At 42.1% G+C, this 22,270-nt stretch overlaps 1 protein-coding gene across 4 annotated transcripts in view; it reads left to right on the top strand.

Annotated features, from left to right (window-relative positions):
* The window catches only part of MAPKBP1 (mitogen-activated protein kinase binding protein 1), a 921,590-nt gene that overhangs the window by 623,472 nt on the left and 275,848 nt on the right, over window positions 1–22,270 (top strand). For all 4 annotated transcript variants that reach the window (XM_086937231.1, XM_086937232.1, XM_086937229.1 and 1 more), the window contains 2 exons: window positions 4,938–5,063; window positions 5,441–5,511. In XM_086937231.1, coding sequence (XP_086793357.1) covers window positions 4,938–5,063; window positions 5,441–5,511 — 197 coding nt within the window. The remainder of the gene's footprint in view (window positions 1–4,937; window positions 5,064–5,440; window positions 5,512–22,270) is intronic.

The following is a 22,270-nucleotide window of genomic DNA, read 5'->3' as shown; positions in this document are numbered from 1 at the left end:
ACAAAGATCCCATCCCCACTGAGTTATGCCTTGAAATGATGGGCGTGGGGCATTGGTCTTTTTGAGGTAGTAGAGACTCTCATGGAGCCAAATCTGTCATTTGAATTCTTTGGCTTCCCAACCTGCTCTTCGACTTGAATTTGTATTACCCTTTACAGTTGTGCCCGCAGTGGCAGCCGTTCTGAGGTGGGGGAACAGCCTGCTGTGTAGTGAAAAGGGTTCTATTCTAACCGAATCGGAGCTCAAACTGTTCCATAATATGAAAGAAAGTGCACTTTATTCCACTTACAAATGCATTCGAAATGTTGGAGATTGTCTAGAGTGGGGATTTCCCATTTTCAAAACCTTTTTTAAACCATTTAATAGTTAGTATGCATAGTGAGTAGGAAAAGGGATATTTTGCTTTGCTTACAGTATGCAATGAATTAGATTATAATAGAAAGTAGCATCAGTTAAAAAAAGAAAATCCTATCTCCCATGCAATTTTCCACACGGTTTGTGCGGAATTATCTTGTTTCTAATGTTAAACTTGTTACCTCTACGAGTTTCTCACAGATATTCCGAAGGATGAGAGGCTCTGTGATCTTTGCTTTGACCATGTACAAGACTTAAATCATGTGATTTTTGTATCCCCATTTCTTCATACTGCATATTGTCACTTTTATACACCGATCTTTTTGAAACCTAATATAATTTCTGCAATGGTGGCCCGTCCATGTTTATTCACTCGCCCAATTGAAATGGCTTGTTGAAAAACAATGTCATTAAAAAAAATGTTTTCTATGCTTTAATTTTTCATGTATATTTGCAATTGGTCTTCGTACCTTATTTGATTTGTAGAGAATCGTAATCTTTATTATGCAAATGCATGTCCTATTGGCACTTTATGTGCTATGATTTATGTTGGATGTTTGATACATATATATGTATTTTTGTACTTGTGTATATGAGTGGTCGGAACGGTTTATTTTGCCCTTGTAGCACTTTCTCTGCCTCAACCAGATGGTTGCATTGCCCATTTGCACTTTTTAGGCCTTTTGCACGTTAATATAGTGTACTGTCTTTTGTATGTTCTTGGTCATTTTGTACTTTGTCTTAATTAGACTTTTTTGCGCATTTGCACTAGGCCTTAGCACTTTATAATAGAGGGTACTGTATTTCTTATTGGTATGGCGTATTTGCACATTGTAAGGTTGAGTATCTTGATTGAGTGTATTGCATTATACCAGTTATTGTCTTAGCTTAAGGCTTTTTTTAGGGACCTATATATATGTATTTTAGTAACCTAATATTGAATGGATGAAACAGTACATCTCACTTGAGCAATTGTATGTATTTTTGGGGAATGTGCTTCCCTGGGTATGTTTTCATAATGTTTAATTGATTATTATTTTAAGGGTGTATTCTTTGTGTGAATCTCAGTTGAGTTCAAAAATATAAATAATAAAAATGTAATTGATTAGTCCACAGGTAACACTGATGCAAAATGTTTCAGAGTTGCTTAAAATATGACCTTCAGTATTCGATTTGATACCTGAAAGACAATAATACCCCAAGCTGTAGAAAATACATTCTTAAGAAAATAAGTACAGATTCATCCCCATAGAGAGCAGCATTGAATTATAATTTTACCTTCGCAGTCTTGTTATTGTTCCTTGAAGCAAACATGCAAACGAATTTTATTTCCTGTTTCTCCCAACTTCCTGCTCTGCAGAAGAAGAAAATAAGAGCGTTGAAAGTGATCTTGGTGATGTTTATTTTCTGTTACTGGACAGACAGGTAGTCTCCCAGCGTGAGCGCTCTCTGTAACCCATGAGTAGAAGGGTTCCAGAGAGGGAATGTGTTTCTACAGCGGCACAATATTTCCATCGTGGAGAAAATCTAAATCCAGTTTAACAAGTACATTTGCAGATGTTCGCATGAGCAACTGTAAAACTGGATTGTAAAACGTTTGTTGGGAGTATACCTGGAAACTTGCTGGTGTCAAGGCCCCGTTCCGTTCTCTTGTGAACTTCTAAAAGTTGTAAACCTGTACCAATGCAAGGTCATAGACCTGCGGGTCCATTTTCATGACGGTCCTTAAGAATGAGAGCCTGGGTTTTACTTGGACCATATGCATTTAACACTGATTTTTCTACGTTTTTTCTACATTACCATGCGTCACAAATTTATACTGTGCTTCAGTAGAAATTATATTTAAAATTGTTATATAAAACTGCGGCATAGTGTTCAAAAACCTGTTTCTAGCCTTCGTTTTTCAAAGTTGCAGATGTTCTTTCGATGCATCTCGTTTTCAACACAGAAAACGAGATGCATCGAGCAGAACTGTGTTATTTATTGTTATAGCTATTTGTAGAGCGCAGCTGCTACCCGAAGGTGTCCTAGCGCTGTATGAACTCCTGCTGAGGTTGTCTATGGTAGAACCTGACAATAAAAGTTCATTATTGAAGACCATGTTTATAAAGCTTTTCTAAAGGCAAGTAGATTAGTTCTATTCTAAGGTGAGCTGGAAGGCCGTTCCCTGCCTGAGACGCATTGGCTACCAAGCTTCTGCCTCCCCAACTGGCTTTTTTTGCCAGTTGCACAGTCGCCAATTTATCTCCTGATCTTAACGCTCTGTTCGGAGTGTACCAGCGTATTCGTTGTTGCAGGTAGTCTGGCCCGTTACCATGAATGGCCTTAAAGACCAAGCATAATGCTTTGAATCGATTGTGCTTCCTAACCAGTAACCAGTGGAGTTTCCTTAACTCAGCCAAGATAGAGGCATACTTTGGGGTACCGGTCAAGAGTCTCGCTGCTGCATGCTGCAGGATCTGCAGTTTATTCAGCAGGCCTTCCTGTATATTGAGATATAGACTGTTACAATGGTCCAGTCTGGATATTGTTAAAGCTGTAATGACAGTTTTTTGAGTGGCCGTATTTCCCTACAGGATCTCAGGATATATGAAGTGATTGAAGCCATGTGCATCCTTAGTCCTTCCACCCCTCTTCAACCGCCCCACGTCACCCCTCCCATCCACCCCCTCCAAAAACAGTCACAATCTTTTTTAGGTGGTTTGGTTACAAACTAAAATCACCAGTCTAGGTTTCTTGTGGGTATTAACATTTAATAAATGTGCATTCTGGGAGCATTGTAAATAACCGTAAATTGTTCAATTTTGCAAATATCTGTTAAGCTGTTTTTCACTGACCCACTGTCATGAGTTGAGCTTCCTGTTCACAGTATTTCTCAGAATGCTCACCATGACTGTAGTCTTTTCGTTAATGAGACGTACTTTCCATTTTGAACATCCTTTGTGTATTGATACATAACTTGCTTTGGTAGTACACTGAGATCTTTCCTGAACCATAATGTAGCACTGCAAACTGGCAGCCAAAGATTTTCAGCTGCAGGGAGTTGAGCCTTCTTGGCCTGTGGACACAATGAGCTTGCAGACGGTATTTCCTGGTGTTTGGTGATAAGAACGCCACACCGCTCAAACCACTTCAATAATGAAATGTTAGCATAAAATTGGCAGTGAAGAGTATTGATCCTTTGCTAATACGGTTTGATTGAGTGGTGTTCAGACTTCACTGACTCCAGAATTACATTAACATTACATTCCCAATGCCGGTTTGTTGGTTTAATTGAGAGCATGCATGTTTGAATTAATACATTATTTGTAACTAATTCAAAACATTCTTGGCTAAAGATCAATACTTCCCACTGCTATTCCAGTGATTGAAGGTGTACTTGTAATATGGCTTCAACTTATATGTAGATTTACCCTATGCCTTGGAAGTGAACGAGTCTGTTAATGTCCCCTTCAGAGGGCTTTCGACAGAGCCTGAATTAAGGTCTACATTTCATTCGTAAAGAGGTGCCCAATGACCAGACAAAGTCAGATAATCTGAAGTACCAAGCCTTCAGAGTAGTGGAACTAAGCACCAGCTGAATGGCATGATCATGTTTTTCAAAGGTAGGAAATGCAAGTCGAGAGGGCACTTTAGAGTCTTTGGCCTCCATCCTATTTTGTGACTGTTCGAAAATAAGAAGGCACATTAAAAGCCAGTTTGGTTTACAGATTGTGAAGTGTGGGCGTAGGAAAATGTTGGATCATCGTCCTTCTAGTTGCTAGGTATCCCCAGCTGGTTTATTAAGCAGCCCGGGCCGCTGCAGAGCAACAGCCCTTCTGAAGGGCTCATTCATCATTTTAGCACGAGTGGAAAGGAAAATCTAGAGAGGGAAAGCACAGGAGTGCGCTGCACTTAATCATATATACCTGAAAATATAGAAGGCTGTTGTCCCAGCTTATTTTCTATTTTGATCATTACTTTGAAAGCAGCTTAAATATAGGGGTTGACAATTTCTTACAGAAATTGAAAATGGAATATTACCAGGTTATTTTTTCTGCCCGCAGAGCACGTATTTACCTTAATACTAAATGCATTAGGGTAAATACATTGCCCCGCCCAGTGCACACCAAAGCAGCTTCACCAGCTGGGAAAGCTTTCTTGAAGAGCACTCTTAGGAACCTTCCATTGCAATTAACTTGGTTTACTTACCAAGTACATTTCTGTGGTCGGACCCGGACAGTGCATGGTCACACAAGAGTTCCTCGTCCCTTGCATTCCTCAGTGCGCAGAATGATTAATTCTTATTTACCAGGGCATTTCTCTTACAGTCCTCTTTTTAGTGCGTAGCAGGTGAATTTAAAAAGCACGAAATTACCTGCTGTTTACATTCACATAGGCTTTCCTTTGCTATGCAGAAAGATGTGTAGCTGAGAATTAAATTATGTTAGTCCTATTTTGAGTCCTAAAACCTGAATTAGATTTCGGGAACTCCTTATTTTTACCATTCTCAAAACAATTTGTCTGTTCACGAGCCAACAAAAGATTATTCAAAACGGATGAATTTACTGTGTGCTTTCCTTGTCAATTCCATTCTATGGCAGGGTTCAATCTTCTGGCCTCGGCGAGTAGGGACAGATTGATCCACGTTCTGGATGCATCGAAGGATTACAGTCTACAGCAGACGTTAGACGAGCACTCATCCTCCATCACTGCTGTCAAATTTGCAGGTGATATGAACACTTCATTGAGCACCCTGTGGACTTGTCAACCCAGTTTGTCTGCATACCCCTCTGCCCTATGGCCATATTGCATTGACCACTTACGTTTTTTTTCTATGCGTCTGCAGTTGTACAATTCTCTGTCCCATCCCTTTTCTAACCCTCTGTGGTCGATGACAACTCGATGCCTTTTGTGCACTCCTGTTATGTTTTCCATCTGACTGCCATTATTCTGCTGCCTCCTCTGTCTCTTATGCTCCTTGCTCTTCACTGTCACTATTAAATGTCGTAGCTCTTTGTTTCTGCTTTTGCCACATCTGAAGAAGGTTCTTTAGTGGACTGTAATTATGCATTGTAAAAGTGGTTTGTCTATTTATCTCTTGCAGACAATGATGGAAAGGTGCGTTTGATCAGCTGTGGAGCAGATAAAAGCATCTATTTCCGAACAGCTCAAAAGGTAATTTTCATTTAGACAAGGAGTTGTGCATGTTCATACCAATATGCCAGTCCTGCAGCAATTATTGGTTTGACTGGCATATCAAGGCCGTAAGAATACCTTCAGTTACTCCAGTATTGGTGTATCTTTCATTGATTAACATGCTTGAATCCTCCCCATCGTCAAGGTGGGAGTTCCACTGTACATTGTAAAGCAGTGGAAGTGGTTAATATAGCTTTTCAGTGGCAAAGATAGTGACTTTAATAACTTATCCACATCATTTGTAAAGAACCAAAGTCCAGCCAGTCAGGTGATAGCACCTTCTAGAACACTCCCAACGGAGGCATCATCCATCAGATGTTTTACTGGATGTCATATGAAAGGAGTCTCCCTGAGCTTTGCTCGGTTCTTTAGATTGTTCCAGATTTGGTTCAATCCAGATTACTTCATCTATGTTTTAGTATGTCGTAACCCTTGAAGAAAGGACTCTTAAAACCTTCTGGGACCTGTGGGGAAAAAGAGGCTGCACTCGGAAGATCACTATAAGGAGGATCTACTGCCTTCATCCAGCCCACAAGGTAAAGGACTGTAAGATTTGTAGAACTTTTCCTTCCAAAACTCTCGAACATAGGGGAGGCTGTAACTGTTGCTTCAGAAACTAAAGGCTAAAACTGATGTTTCTGAGGAAGAGGATAGTGAGACTTCTGTTGCCTCACAGAAATAAATCAAGAAAGAGCGAGACCATTCCAGAGGTCACCAGAAAGGGCACAGAAAAACCACAAACGCACCATGGGTCTTCAAAAGGCCCTTCGCATGGAGAAAAAAGGGAAATAGCTTCCTTATAGCCAAGATCTGAGCCTACAATTCCACCTTTAGCTCTGGCAGTAAAGCCTACGAAATCCTCTTCAGGACCAGCCATTGTGAAGTACAAACTGACCATGAGACCCTCACCCGCCTATGGTAATGTTGTCAAAAACATCGCCGATGGCAATAAGAGCAAAGACATTGGCAACGTAATCTACCACGTCGACGACTATCACCGCATCGACGATTACCCCCACATTGATGACTACCGCATGGACAACGACTGTCTCACCAACCGCAACCAGACAGACACTGCCAGACCACACCACCGCTGTCAAGACCTTTGGCTCAACTGGAGAAGAAATGTTTTTTGTCTACTTTGAAAGCAAAGAAGCCACCCATGTTCATTCTGACGGCATCATTGTTGCTACCGTTGATGAGGAACTAGCCAGCACAAGATATTCTATGCGGAGAGCATACCTCTCAAAGTGTCTCCCTAGCCATCAGGCCGCTTATTAGAGGTTTCTGAGTTTGGTGAGAACGATGATGGGCCCTTCTGGAACAGCTCATAGTCCATCAGAGCTGCATGTAAGGTACATGGACAATGAGGATGAAGCCAGCTAGCTGAAGTAGCAGTTCCATAATTTCGCTACTCCTCCAAAACCTACAATCGGGTTCCTGTAGGTTCCTGTAGCCCTAGTACAGGATCTACAGGGCATGTTTTTGGACTATTATAAATGTTTTCCTACACCGGCGGTGGTGCAGTCGTCACCAGTGCGTCTGCCACCTCCTGCACCTAGATCTCCAGAGCCTATGCCATTACGGGCTACTCTGAGAATGACCCCAGTGTCACACATTGCCATGCCTCCTCAGGACGGCCCAACCTCTTCAAATGAAAGAGGAGGTTGAAATTCAAGATTCTCTTCCAGGGGATCCTCATCAATAGTCATAAGCATTAGAATAATCCCGCCCATGCGCGGGACCCCAGAAACACTATATTATATGTGCCCCACATATATATATATATATATATATATATATATATATATATATATATATATATATATATATATATACACAATAGTAGCCAGATCACATCAGAGCTGAAAAATGCTGTGAAGAATTTCCACCATACATGAAGAATATGCATTAGAAACAGGAGAAACAACACCAAAGATTGTTTAGAAACGATTTTAATGCTTAGGCAGCAGTAGAAATTCTTATAACTCACTGAAAGCATAGCAAGCTCCCAGGCTGCATTGCAAACACAGTCTAAAAAGACTGAAAAGCTAACCTGTAGCTGTATACAAAAAACAGACACTGTGCCTTTAAGGCACCCATGACCCCCGGTATCCCATCATGCCTCAGGGGTGACAGTTATGTCAGTTGTTCTTTCCAGCTCCTTCAGGAAGGATCCTGGTTACACAGCTCCACTAATTTCTGTTTTCTGACAGAAAATTACTTCACTTTAAACAACTTTTTTACTTTGACATTTTACATCTAGTCAAGTACGAAACTGTCTTTTTAAGTCAGTTTAGTGAGCATTTTCAGCTGAAAATGCCTTCACTTTTTGATAAATGTCCTTCTTGTGGCAACAAGAAAGCAAAATCAGACAACCACGACGTTTGTATCCTGTGTCTGCCTGAAGAACATGATCCAGGCACCTGTCCTCACTGCGAGCACCTGTCAGGAAGAACTCTCAGACAGGGAGAGAATTTGCATCTATGGCCTGGCTCACAGGTCATCCAGAGGAAGGTCTCCGGGGAAGAAGGGTTCCAAGAAGACTAAAACATCTTTAAAAGACAGGTCTTCCAACCCTTCAGCTTCAGCGTCAGGCTTGGCGCTGAAGAAAGAACCACCGGTGGATCTTTGTCTTCAAAAATACCTTCGACGGCGGGCTTGCCGTCAAAGAACAGGCGAAGAATCCAGCTCCGTCGTCGAAATCCCCTCCGCCAACCGGGCGACGATCGGCGTCGAGAAATGTGACTCCGCCGCCGTCAACCGGGCGACTGTCGGTGTCGAGATCACAGGCCCCTCCGCCGTCGTCAACCATGCGACGATCGGTGTCGAGTGAGGTCACTCCTCCGCCGTCGTCATCCAGGCGACGACCGGCGTCGAAGTGTGACCCCTCCGCCGTCGTCTAAGAAACGACGTTCGGCGTCTAGCACTAACACCCCTCCGCCGTCGACAGAAAAACGTCGATCGGGGTCGAGGACGCAGTATCCGTAGGCGTTTTGTCGACGCTCGGGGTCGAGGGTGTCCAAAACCCCTCCGCCGTCGTCGCACAGACATTCGACATCGAGACAGAGGGCTCAGTCGATGGCTGGTCATGCCGTTCGACATCGAGGCAGAGGACTCCGTCGACGGCTGGTCAGCGCCACTCGATGTCGAGAGACCATAGATCCTCGCATCGATCGCCGTCGAAGCATTCGAAGTCGAGATTGTTGGACCCGCCGACCCCCCCAGAGGCGTTCGGTGTCGAGAGAAGAACGCTCGACGTAGAGACATTCCGAAAGAGCTCGATCGTCGTCAAGAAACTCTGTGATCATGGTTACGGAGTCAGCTTCTCGTCATTCCACTTCAGTCTTCTGGCTCCTCAACAACATCCTCCAGGTCCAGAAGTCCTGTCCGCAGATCTCCTGTGCGTCACCCAGATCCTTCGGCTAAAGAGATCAGACTGTCACCTAGATGGTACAAGTCATTGGCCATTGACCATTGGCGAGATTCAGGGGCTGCTAAACGTATGCAAGAGTATGTCAGCCTGCAACACAGATCTTATAAACACTCCTGCCGAGCAATCTAAATTATGTGATATTTATGAACAACACATGTAGTATTAATGAAATTTCAAAACAAATTTGAAAGCAAAAAGTTCAAAGTCTCATCCAATAAGTTCTCCAGACTCCCGGGTCTTGTAATACATTGATCCGTATTTTAATGTGATTCTCAAAGTTCAATCCAGACGATGTTCGGATCAGAATTCAATTCCAAGTGTCAATCCAAAGTTCAAGGTACAATATTCCAAATTATAGTTAAAAACTCCCAAAGAAAACAATCACTGCAGCCAACACGTGTTTCGTAGGGCATTAATCTCATGCCACATAACTTCCTCAGGGCTGCAAGCCAAAGTGATAAAACACTAGTAAGTATTACTAACATTAATCTATAATAAAAGAGTACTTTTAATAAAGTCACCACCTAAGTGAAGAAAACAAAGTACCCATATTCTGTGACAAAATCAAAATACAATTTTGTGACAGTCCCGGTGTCAGCAGTATAATGACAGCAAAACATTCCGAAATATTACCAAATCCAAAAACATATATAAATATGTATCTTACTCACAAAAGATATAATGTAATCAACATTATCAAACTCTTACTCGATGGTATATATAAAAATTACACTTTGTGGAAAGGCATGGAGAAACTCTTAGTTTTGTCACCAAAATCCATCTTATATTTTCTCTATACCAAGGATAACTTATCCCTCTCAGTAGCACAAATTGGCGCAAGCCCTTGTAGTATAACATCTAAAAGTAGAATACACATGTATACTTTAGTGAGAAATCACTACGCTGAGTCTGACACATGCTTAGTTAAGTGAGAAATCACTGAGCTGAATATAACAGTAAGCGGTGGTAGTGTATACCAAGGCACAGTCTGTATTACCTTTTCTTTCTATTCTTCGTTGCTTTCGTTTGTCTTTATCATTAATTTCTTTCAGAATTTGCAGTAGCTAGAATGGAGAGTCATGTTATTAGACTCATATTTCTAAGAGACAATAAGAACAATAGCTATATTCAATAAATTTCCCTTACCAGTATCTCGACGCGATTATTTCAATAAACTTCCAATATCCTTAATTGTTTTCTCCGTATATATCTTCTTTGAGAGGTTCTAAAATACAAGAACCCACATTTCTTAGGACCTGCTGCCGATTGCTATCTCGTGTATTCTAAACTACAGCTAGTATAACCCTTACCTGTATCTCCCCTCCGAGGACTCCAAATATCCCGTGTCCGACTCTATCGAGTGTCGGCGTCTTCTGAGGGCGCCATGTTATGTAAGTGATCTTTACAAAAACGGAACGTAAATCGCCGCCATCTTGGAATAGGTTACCGCGTTCAAGAAGGATATTAACTTTCTAGCTAATAATCTCTTTTTCCCGTTAGGTTCATGTCGTAAATGTATTAATCAGTAAGGGGTAAACTATATCAAATATTTCTCCTATTTACTATACACATCTGCGTTATCTTTAGGTGTCACACTATCGAAGTGCCTGAACTAGTAATACTGGAGCTATGGTGTTAGCGGTGTCGCCATATTTAAATTGCTAAAACCTACCGAATCTAGGGTTTATATGCCTAATACTTCGGAATGAGAGTTATATAATAAAGGCTATCACTAGATATCATGAAAAATGAAATGTAAGTATTGATAAAGGTACTTAACAACCTGACCATATATATGTATCCTAAGTAATCTGCTCATACTCATACTCATGTATATGTATACTAAGTAATGTGCTAATCTGCTAATCTGCTAATCTACTTATCCCAATTAATAAAGTAATTTAACATACATGGTGACATCGCTTTGAGTCTCCCATAACTTTCCTATGTATTTAACTACATAAAAAGCGAGGGTGTTATGGCATTAGCATTCAGGTTCCTCAGGTATCAACTGAAACTATTCACAAATCAACATAATCTGAATAAGCAATTTTTCAGATTACAAGCCAGATCACAAACATCAACAGCATATTAAGACTCATAAAATTACATTATAGTTAATCTCCCAGAAAATACTGCAATTCTGTGTCAAAATTGAGCCCTTCTTCTACGGCCCGAAGGACCATAATCCACCTTGCCTCTCTTCGTCTCAATTTTAATAGTCTGTCTCCTCCACGTCTGTCAAGGATTACATGTTCTATTCCATGGAAGGAGAATTTATGGTTGTCAGAGTCATGTCTGTTCTGAATAATATGTGAGGCTATGGGGTACCTTGTATCACCATTCTTGAGTGCCCGGTAATGCTCTACCATCCGGTCCTTAAGTCTTCTGATCGTACTTCCCACATATATCTTCCCACACATGCAAGCAATAACATAAATAACAAAGGTAGTTTCACAATTGATGAAAGAGTCAATATAAAAGGTACCTGTATTGTTATATTCAAATTTCACAACCTTTCTTTTAGCCCACCAACATGAGCTACAGTTTCCACAGTAGTGGAATCCCTTAGGACGAATTCGCAACCATTCGCTTTGTCCAGAATGTGATATTGGTTTAGGGTAACTCGGGCTAACAATATTGGCAATGGACAATCCTTTCCTAAACGTAATACTAGGTCTTTCCGTCAAGTAGGGTTTCAGATCTTTATCAGAATGTAATAGATGCCAATATTTCCTCATAATACCGTAGAGTTTGTTACTTCCAGTGCCAAAATGTGTAATCATTCTGATCTTTTGGCTCTTACCCATAGTCTCATTCTTTTTCTTTGATACCAAGGTATCTTCTCGTTTAAGTCTCTGTACCTTTCTTACAGCCTTAGTCACAATTGTATTTTCATATCCTCTGTTTTTGAATCTAGTTACCATATCTTTAACATTAGCATCAAAATCCAAGTCTTTAGAGCAGTTTCTTCTTGCTCTAATCATTTCCCCATATGGGATAGAATTGATCTGGCTCTTAGGATGGCAACTGTCAGCTCGTAGAAGTGCATTACAGCTTGTCTCTTTCCGAAACATACGGCTATACAGTTTATCTCCCTCAACAAACAGTTCAATATCAAGAAAGGTCAATCTTTCCTTATCATACTGTGTTGTGAATGTCATATTTAAATCATTAGTATTAAGAAACTTAAAGAAAGACTCTAGTTCCTCTGACGTACCTCTCCAGAATAACAGGCAATCGTCAATGAATCTACCCCAGTAGTATATATGGTCTATCCATTGGCTGCCCCTGGCGCCCCAAATCCACTCCGCCTCCAGTCTCCCCATAAAGAGGTTCGCGAAGGACGGAGCAAATTTGGAACCCATCGCAGTCCCCGTCCTTTGTCTATACCAGGTGGATTCAAAGAGAAAGAAGTTGTTCTCTAAAACCAGTCTTGTCATCTCGAGCAACATAGATGAGTGGTCTAAATATGAAGCTGGTCGGTTATTCAAAAAGCTCTCAATAGCTGAGATTCCTTTATCATGATCAATATTAGAATATAACGACACAACATCAAGTGTCGCTAGGATCATGTCGTTGTCCCAAGCCACATCATTCATAATATTGAGGACATGTTTAGTGTCCTCAATATGTGAGGGTAAATTCTGCACAAATGGTCTCAGATATGAGTCCACAAATTGAGACAGCCTTTCTGTAGGCCCACCAATGCCCGAAATAATCGGTCTCCCCGGTGGTCTTTCCCTGTCCTTATGTACTTTGGGCAAGCAATACATACATGGGGCCTTAGGTGATTGAATTTTAAGAAAGAGATATTCATCATAATCAAGTAAGCATTTGTCATACCACTCTTTAAGTTTTTTATTTATTCTATCTTTAACCATCTCTAAAGGATTAGCAACCACTTTCTCATAATATTTTTCATTGCCCAATTGAGATGAAACTTCATTGTTATAATCGCTGCGGTTCATAACGACAACGTTGCCACCCTTATCAGCACGACGTATTATGAGATTAGGATGATCAGTCAATTGTCGCAGTGCCTCCCTCTCTTCTATCTTTAAGTTGTCTGGAAATGTTTTTCTGTGTTGTCGTTCTTTAGAAATCACATTATCAATCTCAAGAGTAACAGCTTTGTAAAATGCATCAATAACATTGCCAGTGGACAACTGTGGTGTCCATTTTGACTTATCCTTAAAACCACTTCCTTGAGCTGCACCTGGATTAATTTCAAGATCTCTTAATAAAGAGTTCATAGTAACTGGGTCATCTTCAGATTCCGTGAGGGATAACAACAATCTTGTATCATAAAGATCTTGGATAGTGATATCAGTGAGTATTGGTTTATTAGCAGTATCCACTTTAACATGCTCTTTCTGCGAAAAAAACTTTTTTAACTTAAGTAAACGAACAAATTTATACAAGTCAATCTTTGCAATATACCAATCAATATTCTTGGTTGGACAATACCCAAGTCCTTTCTTTAGCACGTTCTTCATACTCACAGACAATTCGATAGAAGATAGGTTGATCACATCAATCTCATTAGTTACTGAATTTACTTCCTCCATGATCTGAGTCTCTCTCTCATCCCTGGGGCCACCTCTCCTGCGTCTGCCACGGCTCCCTCTCCTTGTCTTGTGGTTGGAATATTGCCAAATCTCCCTCCTGTGTCTCGACTCCCTCTTTTGAACCTCTGTACTTCCACTAAAAAATTATTGTTATTTGCAGCATCTCCACTAGGGACACTGGGAGCATCTGCAGAGCCTCCATCTGTAGAAATACTACTCGATGAGGTATTCACAGCTGAGCTAAGTGGTGTCAGATTCCTCCTATGTCCTTGTCCTGTTTGAAAAAGATAGTCAAATTTACGCGCAAAAGTAAAAACCCTGCCAGCTGTATAATCTTGCTCGTCCCTTTTCAGTTTGCGCGCTTTTCTTCTCTTAATATCTGCCTGAAGATTAGTCAAAATTTCGTCTAACATATTATAGTTCTTCATAGTTGCCTCTGGTAGATTTAATTGTTTAATTTCATCCTCACATGTTTTAATCTCAACTAAAAGTTTTTCTATCTTGCGCTCAGCATTGTCAATAAGTATCCTAATTAGGTTACATGAACTAGTAGTTAATTCATGCTCCCATTTGTCCAATAAATCAGGTTCTAAATCTTCATAAGTTGGCATTATAGTAGATCTCAGACCTCTTGGAATGCGGTTCAGATTGAGATATTGTTTTAGTGTTACCGCATCCCACCATTTATTAAGTTCAGCTCTTTTAAGTTTTTCTAATTTAATGAACTTGGCTCTAAGACCTTCCTGTTTTGCTGGTGTCGTAGAGGCTACTGCTACATTCACAGATGAGCCAGTACTCAAATTTCTGAATAGATCCAGTGCTTCTTGTTCCCTATTCATTGTTATTACTAAAGCCAATGCGGCAGCCCAACCCAAATATTAAACAAACAAACAAGCAGGTAACAGGGTATAAGGGCGCACAGCTAAGTATGGCTATAAGTAAAGTACACACGTATTTAAGTGAATTGCTTCTAGGCCGGAAAGGGAGGTTACCCAACCCCCTCTAAACCTCAAGGACGCGTCCCAGAGAGAAGCTTATAAACACTCCTGCCGAGCAATCTAAATTATGTGATATTTATGAACAACACATGTAGTATTAATGAAATTTCAAAACAAATTTGAAAGCAAAAAGTTCAAAGTCTCATCCAATAAGTTCTCCAGACTCCCGGGTCTTGTAATACATTGATCCGTATTTTAATGTGATTCTCAAAGTTCAATCCAGACGATGTTCGGATCAGAATTCAATTGCAGCCCTGAGGAAGTTATGTGGCATGAGATTAATGCCCTACGAAACACGTGTTGGCTGCAGTGATTGTTTTCTTTGGGAGTTTTTAACTATAATTTGGAATATTGTACCTTGAACTTTGGATTGACACTTGGAATTGAATTCTGATCCGAACATCGTCTGGATTGAACTTTGAGAATCACATTAAAATACGGATCAATGTATTACAAGACCCGGGAGTCTGGAGAACTTATTGGATGAGACTTTGAACTTTTTGCTTTCAAATTTGTTTTGAAATTTCATTAATACTACATGTGTTGTTCATAAATATCACATAATTTAGATTGCTCGGCAGGAGTGTTTATAAGCTTCTCTCTGGGACGCGTCCTTGAGGTTTAGAGGGGGTTGGGTAACCTCCCTTTCCGGCCTAGAAGCAATTCACTTAAATACGTGTGTACTTTACTTATAGCCATACTTAGCTGTGCGCCCTTATACCCTGTTACCTGCTTGTTCGTTTGTGCAACACAGATCTCCTCTTCTGAGTCTGGTAGAGGAGATGGACAAGCGTAGTCCTCCCAGGCGCAGATCACCTGTAAGAACACCAACCAGACATCGCTCTCCCAGAAGGGAACTTCCGGTTAGATCCCGATCTCCCAGAAAAGAAAGTCCGGTCAGGCCTCGTTCACCCAGAGGAGAAGATCGGGTCAGATCTCGTTCTCCTAGAAAGGAAGAACATTCAAAAAGATCGCGTGAGAGGAGGCACAGTGCTCACCGTAGACGTCTAAGAACTCAGTCTACTTCATCTACCTCTTCTACCAGGTCTTCCAAGAGGAATTACTCTCCTACGCTGACGGATAGTCCTACTTCTAGATCCTCTCCAGTGGATGACATCGGCATCTATCTGGATGTCCTACAAAGAGGAGCTCAGAAGCTGAACATTGAAATGTCTGTCCCTCAGGTTACTACGACAGTAATTTTTGAAACTTTACACAAAAAATCTATCTCTCAGCCACTGCTGCCTTTAGTCCCGGGGATTATGGATCCTGTCAAAGACGTTTTCCTAACTCCAGCAGCTATCAGAGCGGTGCCAGCCCGCATTCAGAAGAAATACAAACCGGCTTCTTCTGACCCAGTTTTTGTATAATCTGACCCTCCAGCAGAGTCTGTGATAGTGGCAGCGGCGAGGAAGACGCATGCAGTTGCTGCTTCCTCTTCAGTCCCACCAGACAAGGATAGCAAATCTCAGGACTCGTGAGGTCGCAAAGTTTGCAATTCAGCTGCCTCCACGCTGAAGGTCTCCAGTGCGGCTGCACTTCTGGGTAGATACGACAGAGCCTTATGGGACTCCATGGAAAGGTTCAAGTCCAAACTGCCAAAGGAAGACCAGAAGGACTTTGAAGAGACCATGACAGAGGGATGTCTGGTGGCCAACCAGCACAGCTGCGGATGGTGCAGTGCTTGTGGCACATTCCTACTCACATGGGGTTTGTGCCAGGAGGTCGGCTTGGTTGCGCCTCACAGGGCTGAAGCCGGATGCTCCGCATCGCATCCTTAATCTTCCCTTTTCGGGGTCCTCTCTCTTCGGAGAACATGCAGACGAAGAGATGACCCGTATGAAGACAGAACTAGATACAGTAAATGCGGTGGGTTTGGAAAAGGAAAAAGAATTCAAACGCTGCTTTAAGACCAACAGGGGGAGAGGGGCTCAACAGAGGGTTCAAACCCCTCAGTGGTCCCAAAGTAAGAACCAGGGGAAATCCCAGTTTCAAGGCAAAGCCAACAGAGGTAGAGGAGGTCACCAACAGTCCTCTAACACCACGAGAGGAGGAAAGGCCTGAGCAGTGGCTTCCTCTGGCGCCGTTGCCCACTCCAGTGGGAGGAAGTGCTTCACAACACCTGGCAGAGTGGGTCAGCATCACAAAGGATCAGTGGGTGCTGAATATACTGCACAATGGATACAGGCTACGTTTCCGTGCGCTTCCGAAGAGCATTCCTCCAAAGAACTCTTGCCCTCACCAGCTAAACTTGCTCCGAAGAGAGGTGAAAGTTCTACTACAAAAAAGAGCTATAGAGGAAGATCCTCCCTCTCAAAGAGGAAAGGGAGTCTACTCCAGATACTTTCTTGTCCCCAAAAAAGATCAGGAGGACAAGTTCAGACCAATACTCGATCTGCGTCTCTTGAACAAAGTCATCGTCAGAGAAAAGTTCCGCATGTTAGCTCTTCACCAAATATGCCCACATCTTCAAGCCGGAGATTGGATGTGTTTGGTGGATCTGCAAGATGCATACTTTCACATTCCAATTGCTCTACAGCATCGCAAGTACTTGAGGTTTGTCGTAGGAAGCAAACACTACCAGTACAAGGTGCTACCCTTCGGTCTCAAGTCTGCATCACGAGTCTTCACCAAATGCATGGCAGTGGTGGCGGCTTTTCTTCACAAAAAGGGACTCTTCATCTACCCATACCTGGACAACTGGCTCCTAAAGGCTCATCTCCGGTACAGGTAACGCACGATCTGCAACGTTGCCTGAACCAGTTGCACAGACTCGGTCTCCATGTAAACCTGGAGAAGTCAGTCCAGCGGCCTACACAGTCCATCCACTACCTAGGCTCCGTTCTGGACACAAGATTGGGAAAAGCGTTTCCTTCGGAGGAGAGAATTTTTTTCCATGAGTCAGAAATGTGAGATTCTGCTAGAGTCTCGGTTTCCAACAGCCCGACAAGTAGCATCCCTGCTGGATTCCATGGCGTCCTGCATTTTTCTCATCCCAAACGCCAGGCTGAGAATGCGGCCTCTGCAGAAGGCTCTAGAGGACCAGTGGGACCAAGCGACAGGGCGTTGGGAAGATCGTATCACTCTTTCCCAAGCAACGAAGGATGCCATCAAATGGTGGACTCGGAGGAGGAATGTGCTGGTGGGAGTGCCGTTTCACCAACCTCTTCCATCCCAGTCTATAGTGACGGATGCCTCTCTGCAAGGCTGGGTAGCGCACATGGGTCCACTTCAAATTCAAGGGCAGTGGTCTGCGCAGGAGCAGACATACCACATCAGCATGCTGGAACTCAGAGCGGTATGTTCGAGGCATGTGGGCTGCTGAATTCATATCTGTGCATAGATCGCCGCCTAGTGTTGGGTCCGAATGATCGCACATTGTTGTCCTGGAAGAGTCTTCGAAGTATCACAAGATAGGTGGCTCCTCCCCTGGACTACAGTGCGCATGGGCATCGACTCCATCCTCTGATTGTTTTTTCCGCCATTGGGTTCGGATGTATATTGGTTCACTCTAGTCGGAATCGATATAAAACTTTCTTAAGGCCAAAAGGCCTTTAGTTTTTTTGTATTTCTAGCTCTCAAAACTTTCTTTCCAGCGATCGAGTCCAATTCAGTCCTAGTTCAGACGGACAATACGACCACCATGTTCTATCTGAACAAACAAGGAGGCACACGATCTCGCCCACTCTCCCGAGAGGCTCAAACAATCTGGCATTGGCTTCTCTCTCTCTCGAGGCCTCACAGTAGTGGCGGTGCACCTTCCAGGCGAGTTGAACGTAAAAGCAGACGCACTCAGCAGGCACTTCGAAGATCAGCCAGACTGGGTGCTAAACGACGAAGTGGTAGAAGAGCTGTTTCATTGTTGGGGTCGTCCAGCCATATACTTGTTTGCAGACGACGAAAACGCCAAATGCCACGCCTTCGCGTCCAGGTTCCACCGGCCAGGAATGCTCTCCTGATGGATTGGTCGGGAACATTCGCTTATGCGTTTCCTCCCCTGGCTCTGACTCCGAAGCTAGTGTCCAAGCTCCTCAGGTCTGACATGGAGATGATCTTGATAGCTCCGGATTTGGCAACGGCAGTGGTGGTACCCAGACCTTCTGCATCTGTCTGTGTGTCCACACAGACGACTTCCTTGCAGGCCGGACCTGTTGAGCAAGATGAACGGGAGGATAATGCATCCCAACCTCCCATCACTGAACCTAACAGCATGGCTTCTGAGGTCCTGCAATATGGACATCTGAACTTACCTCACGAATGCATGAACATTTTAAAGGAGGCTAAGAGGACTTCCACGAGAGCGTCCTATGCGTTCAAGTGGAAAAGGTTCTACATATGGTGTAGGGATCATCACTTAGATCCGACTAAAGGGCAGGAGGAGGTAATCCTGCCATACCTCCTTTCCTTGGCAACTTCTGGTTTGAAATATGCTTCCATTAGAGTGCATTTGTCAGCCATAGTAGCTTACAGAAAATCACCTAATCAGATTTCTTTCTTTCAGATTCCGGTGGTTAAGGATTTCCTCCAGGGGTTGAAAAAAGTGTATCCCCCTGTGCGAAATCCTTCTCCTCCTTGGGAATTGAACCTGATTCTATCCAGGTTAATGTCACCCCCTTTCGAGCCCATCCACAAGGCCTCTTTGCAACATCTCTCTTGAAAAGCTGCTTTTTTAGTGGCGATTACCTCAGCGTGCAGAGTAAGCGAGATACAAGCGCTCTGTGCGAAGGAACCATATACTGTTTTCCACCACAATAGAGTAGTCCTGAGGGCTCATCCATCTTTCTTGCCTAAGGTGGTTTCTGATTTTCATATAAATCAGTCCATTTCCCTCTTCGTTTTTTCCAAATCCTACTACCCCAGCCGAGCGGTCACTGCACTCCTTGGACCTTAACCCCTTCCATGCTCATGACCAGGCCAGCTCGTCATGAGGCACGGTTGAGCTGTGCTTATGACGAGTTGACCTTGTCATGAACAATGGGAAAACTTAGAAAGCAGCACAGGAGGGGAAAACCCCCTAGCAGCCAAGGTGTTAAGAGAGTGCTCAAGTTCTATTTGGAAAAAGACTAGAGGGATCAGGAAAACGGATCAACTGTTTGTGAACTATGGTTCAATGAGGATGGGTTTTCCAGCGGCCAAGAGGTCCATCTCCAGATGGATTGTCTCTTGCATTAAATTGCCTACCAGCTTGCAGGCAAGCCTTTATTGGTGTCACCCAAAGCGCATTCCACTAGAGGGAAAGCCGCTACAGTAGCTTTCCTATATGACATTCCAATGTCAGAAATATGCAAGGCTGCAACCTGGAAATCAGTTCATACCTTTACGAGGCATTACTGTCTCGAATCTGATTCCAGGGCTGATACTCAAGTAGGGCAAGCCTCCTTGAGAAATCTGTTTGGGTAGCCTATAGCCTGCTCAGGCTTGTTGATGAGATTGCTGTCTTGTCATTCCTTTGCCCGCAGGGAAGAGGAGAGGCTCGCTATTCTATTCTAATGCTTATGACTATTGATGAGGATCCCCTGGAAGAGAAGGATTAGTTACTTACCCGTAATCCTAGTTCTCTTCCAGGGGTATCCTCATCAGTCATAAGCAACCCTCCCGCCTCCCCAGGCAAAGGATATTCTTTAATAAGGAGATATTGTTAACCTATTTTGTTACTGAGTTTGTTTCAGTCTCCGAAAAGAACTGACCTAACTGTCACCCCTGAGGCATGATGGGATACCGGGGGTCATGGGTGCCTTAAAGGCACGGTGTCAGTTTTTTGTATACAGCTACAGGTTAGCTTTTCAGTCTTTTTAGACTGTGTGTTTGCAATGCAGCCTGGGAGCTTTCTATGCTTTCAGTGAGTTATAAGAATTTCTACTGCTGCCTAAGCATTAAAACTGTTTCTAAACAATCTTTGGTGTTGTTTCTCATGTTTCTAATGCATATTTTTCATGTATGTGGGAAATTCTTCACAGCATTTTTCAGCTCTGATGTGATTTGGCTGCTATTGCATGTTTTTACATATATATGTATATATATATATATATATATATATATATATATATATATATATATATATATATTCACTGAAAAAACCATAGGTTTCACACCAGTTATAGTTAGGAATTAGCATTTAAAAAACCTATTAAATTCACTGACAAAACCATAGATTTCACACCATTTATAGTTAGCTGGAAATTTTACTGACATAAAACCATTGAAATTCCCACGTTATAGTTAGTTGGACTCACTATAACTTGCGCGCCTGTAATGCACTGCTGATGACGTCACATATTACATCACTCATGACATGGTCAGTGACATCACTCATGACATCACTGATGACACCATCCAGTGAATGTGTGTCTTTCTGAAAAATAAATTTGTTTTATATATGTATTTGTAAAGGTCGATGGAAGAATAAATGTTTAAATAAGTGTGTAAATGGATGTTTTTTAAAAAAAAAATTGGTTGGGTAACTGGCTTATTACGTGTATCTTAGTGAATACATATATTAGCGAGTATTGTTTAAATATTTAAATGTTTGTATCAGTGTTTCTCTTTGTGTATAAGTGGCTGCAGGGGTTGGTGACTGACTCACTGTTTGTATGTGTTTTGAAGACAGCATATGTGCAGGACTGTATGGGTGGATGAGTGTGTATATGTGTGTGTTAGTGAGTGAATGACTGTCTCACTAGTGTCTTCATTAGTAACGACATATGTTTTAATCTAGTATATGTGAGTATTGATGTATATAAGTGAGTATAGTATATATAGTGAGAGATTGTAGAAGTTCCTGTTTAAATAAGTATGTGTTTCTATAAGTGATTGTTTAAGAGAGTAAGTATGGGTTAGTTTCCTTAGAAGTAAGGTGGTAGTGTGTGTATAAATGTATATGCAAATAAATGGATGTTCAATAGTTTATTTGCATGTGTGAGTATGTGTGTGAGTAACTTTTGGATGACTGCTGATGTGTAACAGGATGTATAGGTGTATCACTACATATGATGAGTGAGTATATATATATGAGTGACTATATAGAACTGTTGGTGAATGAGTGGATGTGTATATAGATGGTGGAATTACTGAATTGGTTGTTGTTACTGGTTTGGGTATCTCCATTTTTTTGAAAATGTTTGTTTCTATTTTTGAATATGTGTTTCAAGCGTTACATTACACTGAAATTAGGTCTGTCACTCTGTCACAAGGATGGTGTCATCAGTGATGTCATGAGTGATGTCACTGACCATGTCATGAGTGATGTAATATGTGACGTCATCAGCAGTGCATTACAGGCGCGCAAGTTATAGTGAGTCCAACTAACTATAACGTGGGAATTTCAATGGTTTTATGTCAGTAAAATTTCCAGCTAACTATAAATGGTGTGAAATCTATGGTTTTGTCAGTGAATTTAATAGGTTTTTTAAATGCTAATTCCTAACTATAACTGGTGTGAAACCTATGGTTTTTTCAGTGAATTTCAAAGGTTTTTTTAATGCTAATTCCTAACTATATAAGACCTGAAAGCCCACCAGGAATCTCCAGTATGCGCCAGGGGACTGCATTGCAGAGAGGTGTAATGAAGCCACAACCCTTTTTACACCTCTCTGCAACGCAGCCCCCGTGCATGTTTGAAGAGGGGGAACTAATTCCCCTTGCATACTGGGGGCCCCTGGGGGCCAATTAGCCCACCTGGAACCTCCAGTATGCGCCAGGGGCTGCATTGCAGAGGTGTAATGAGACTATGCCCC

This window comes from Lissotriton vulgaris, chromosome 9, assembly GCF_964263255.1.
Source record: "Lissotriton vulgaris chromosome 9, aLisVul1.2, whole genome shotgun sequence".
NCBI lineage: Eukaryota > Metazoa > Chordata > Amphibia > Caudata > Salamandridae > Lissotriton > Lissotriton vulgaris.
Note: the sequence above shows the minus strand (reverse complement) of the source record. Positions and strands in the feature narration are given on the sequence as shown.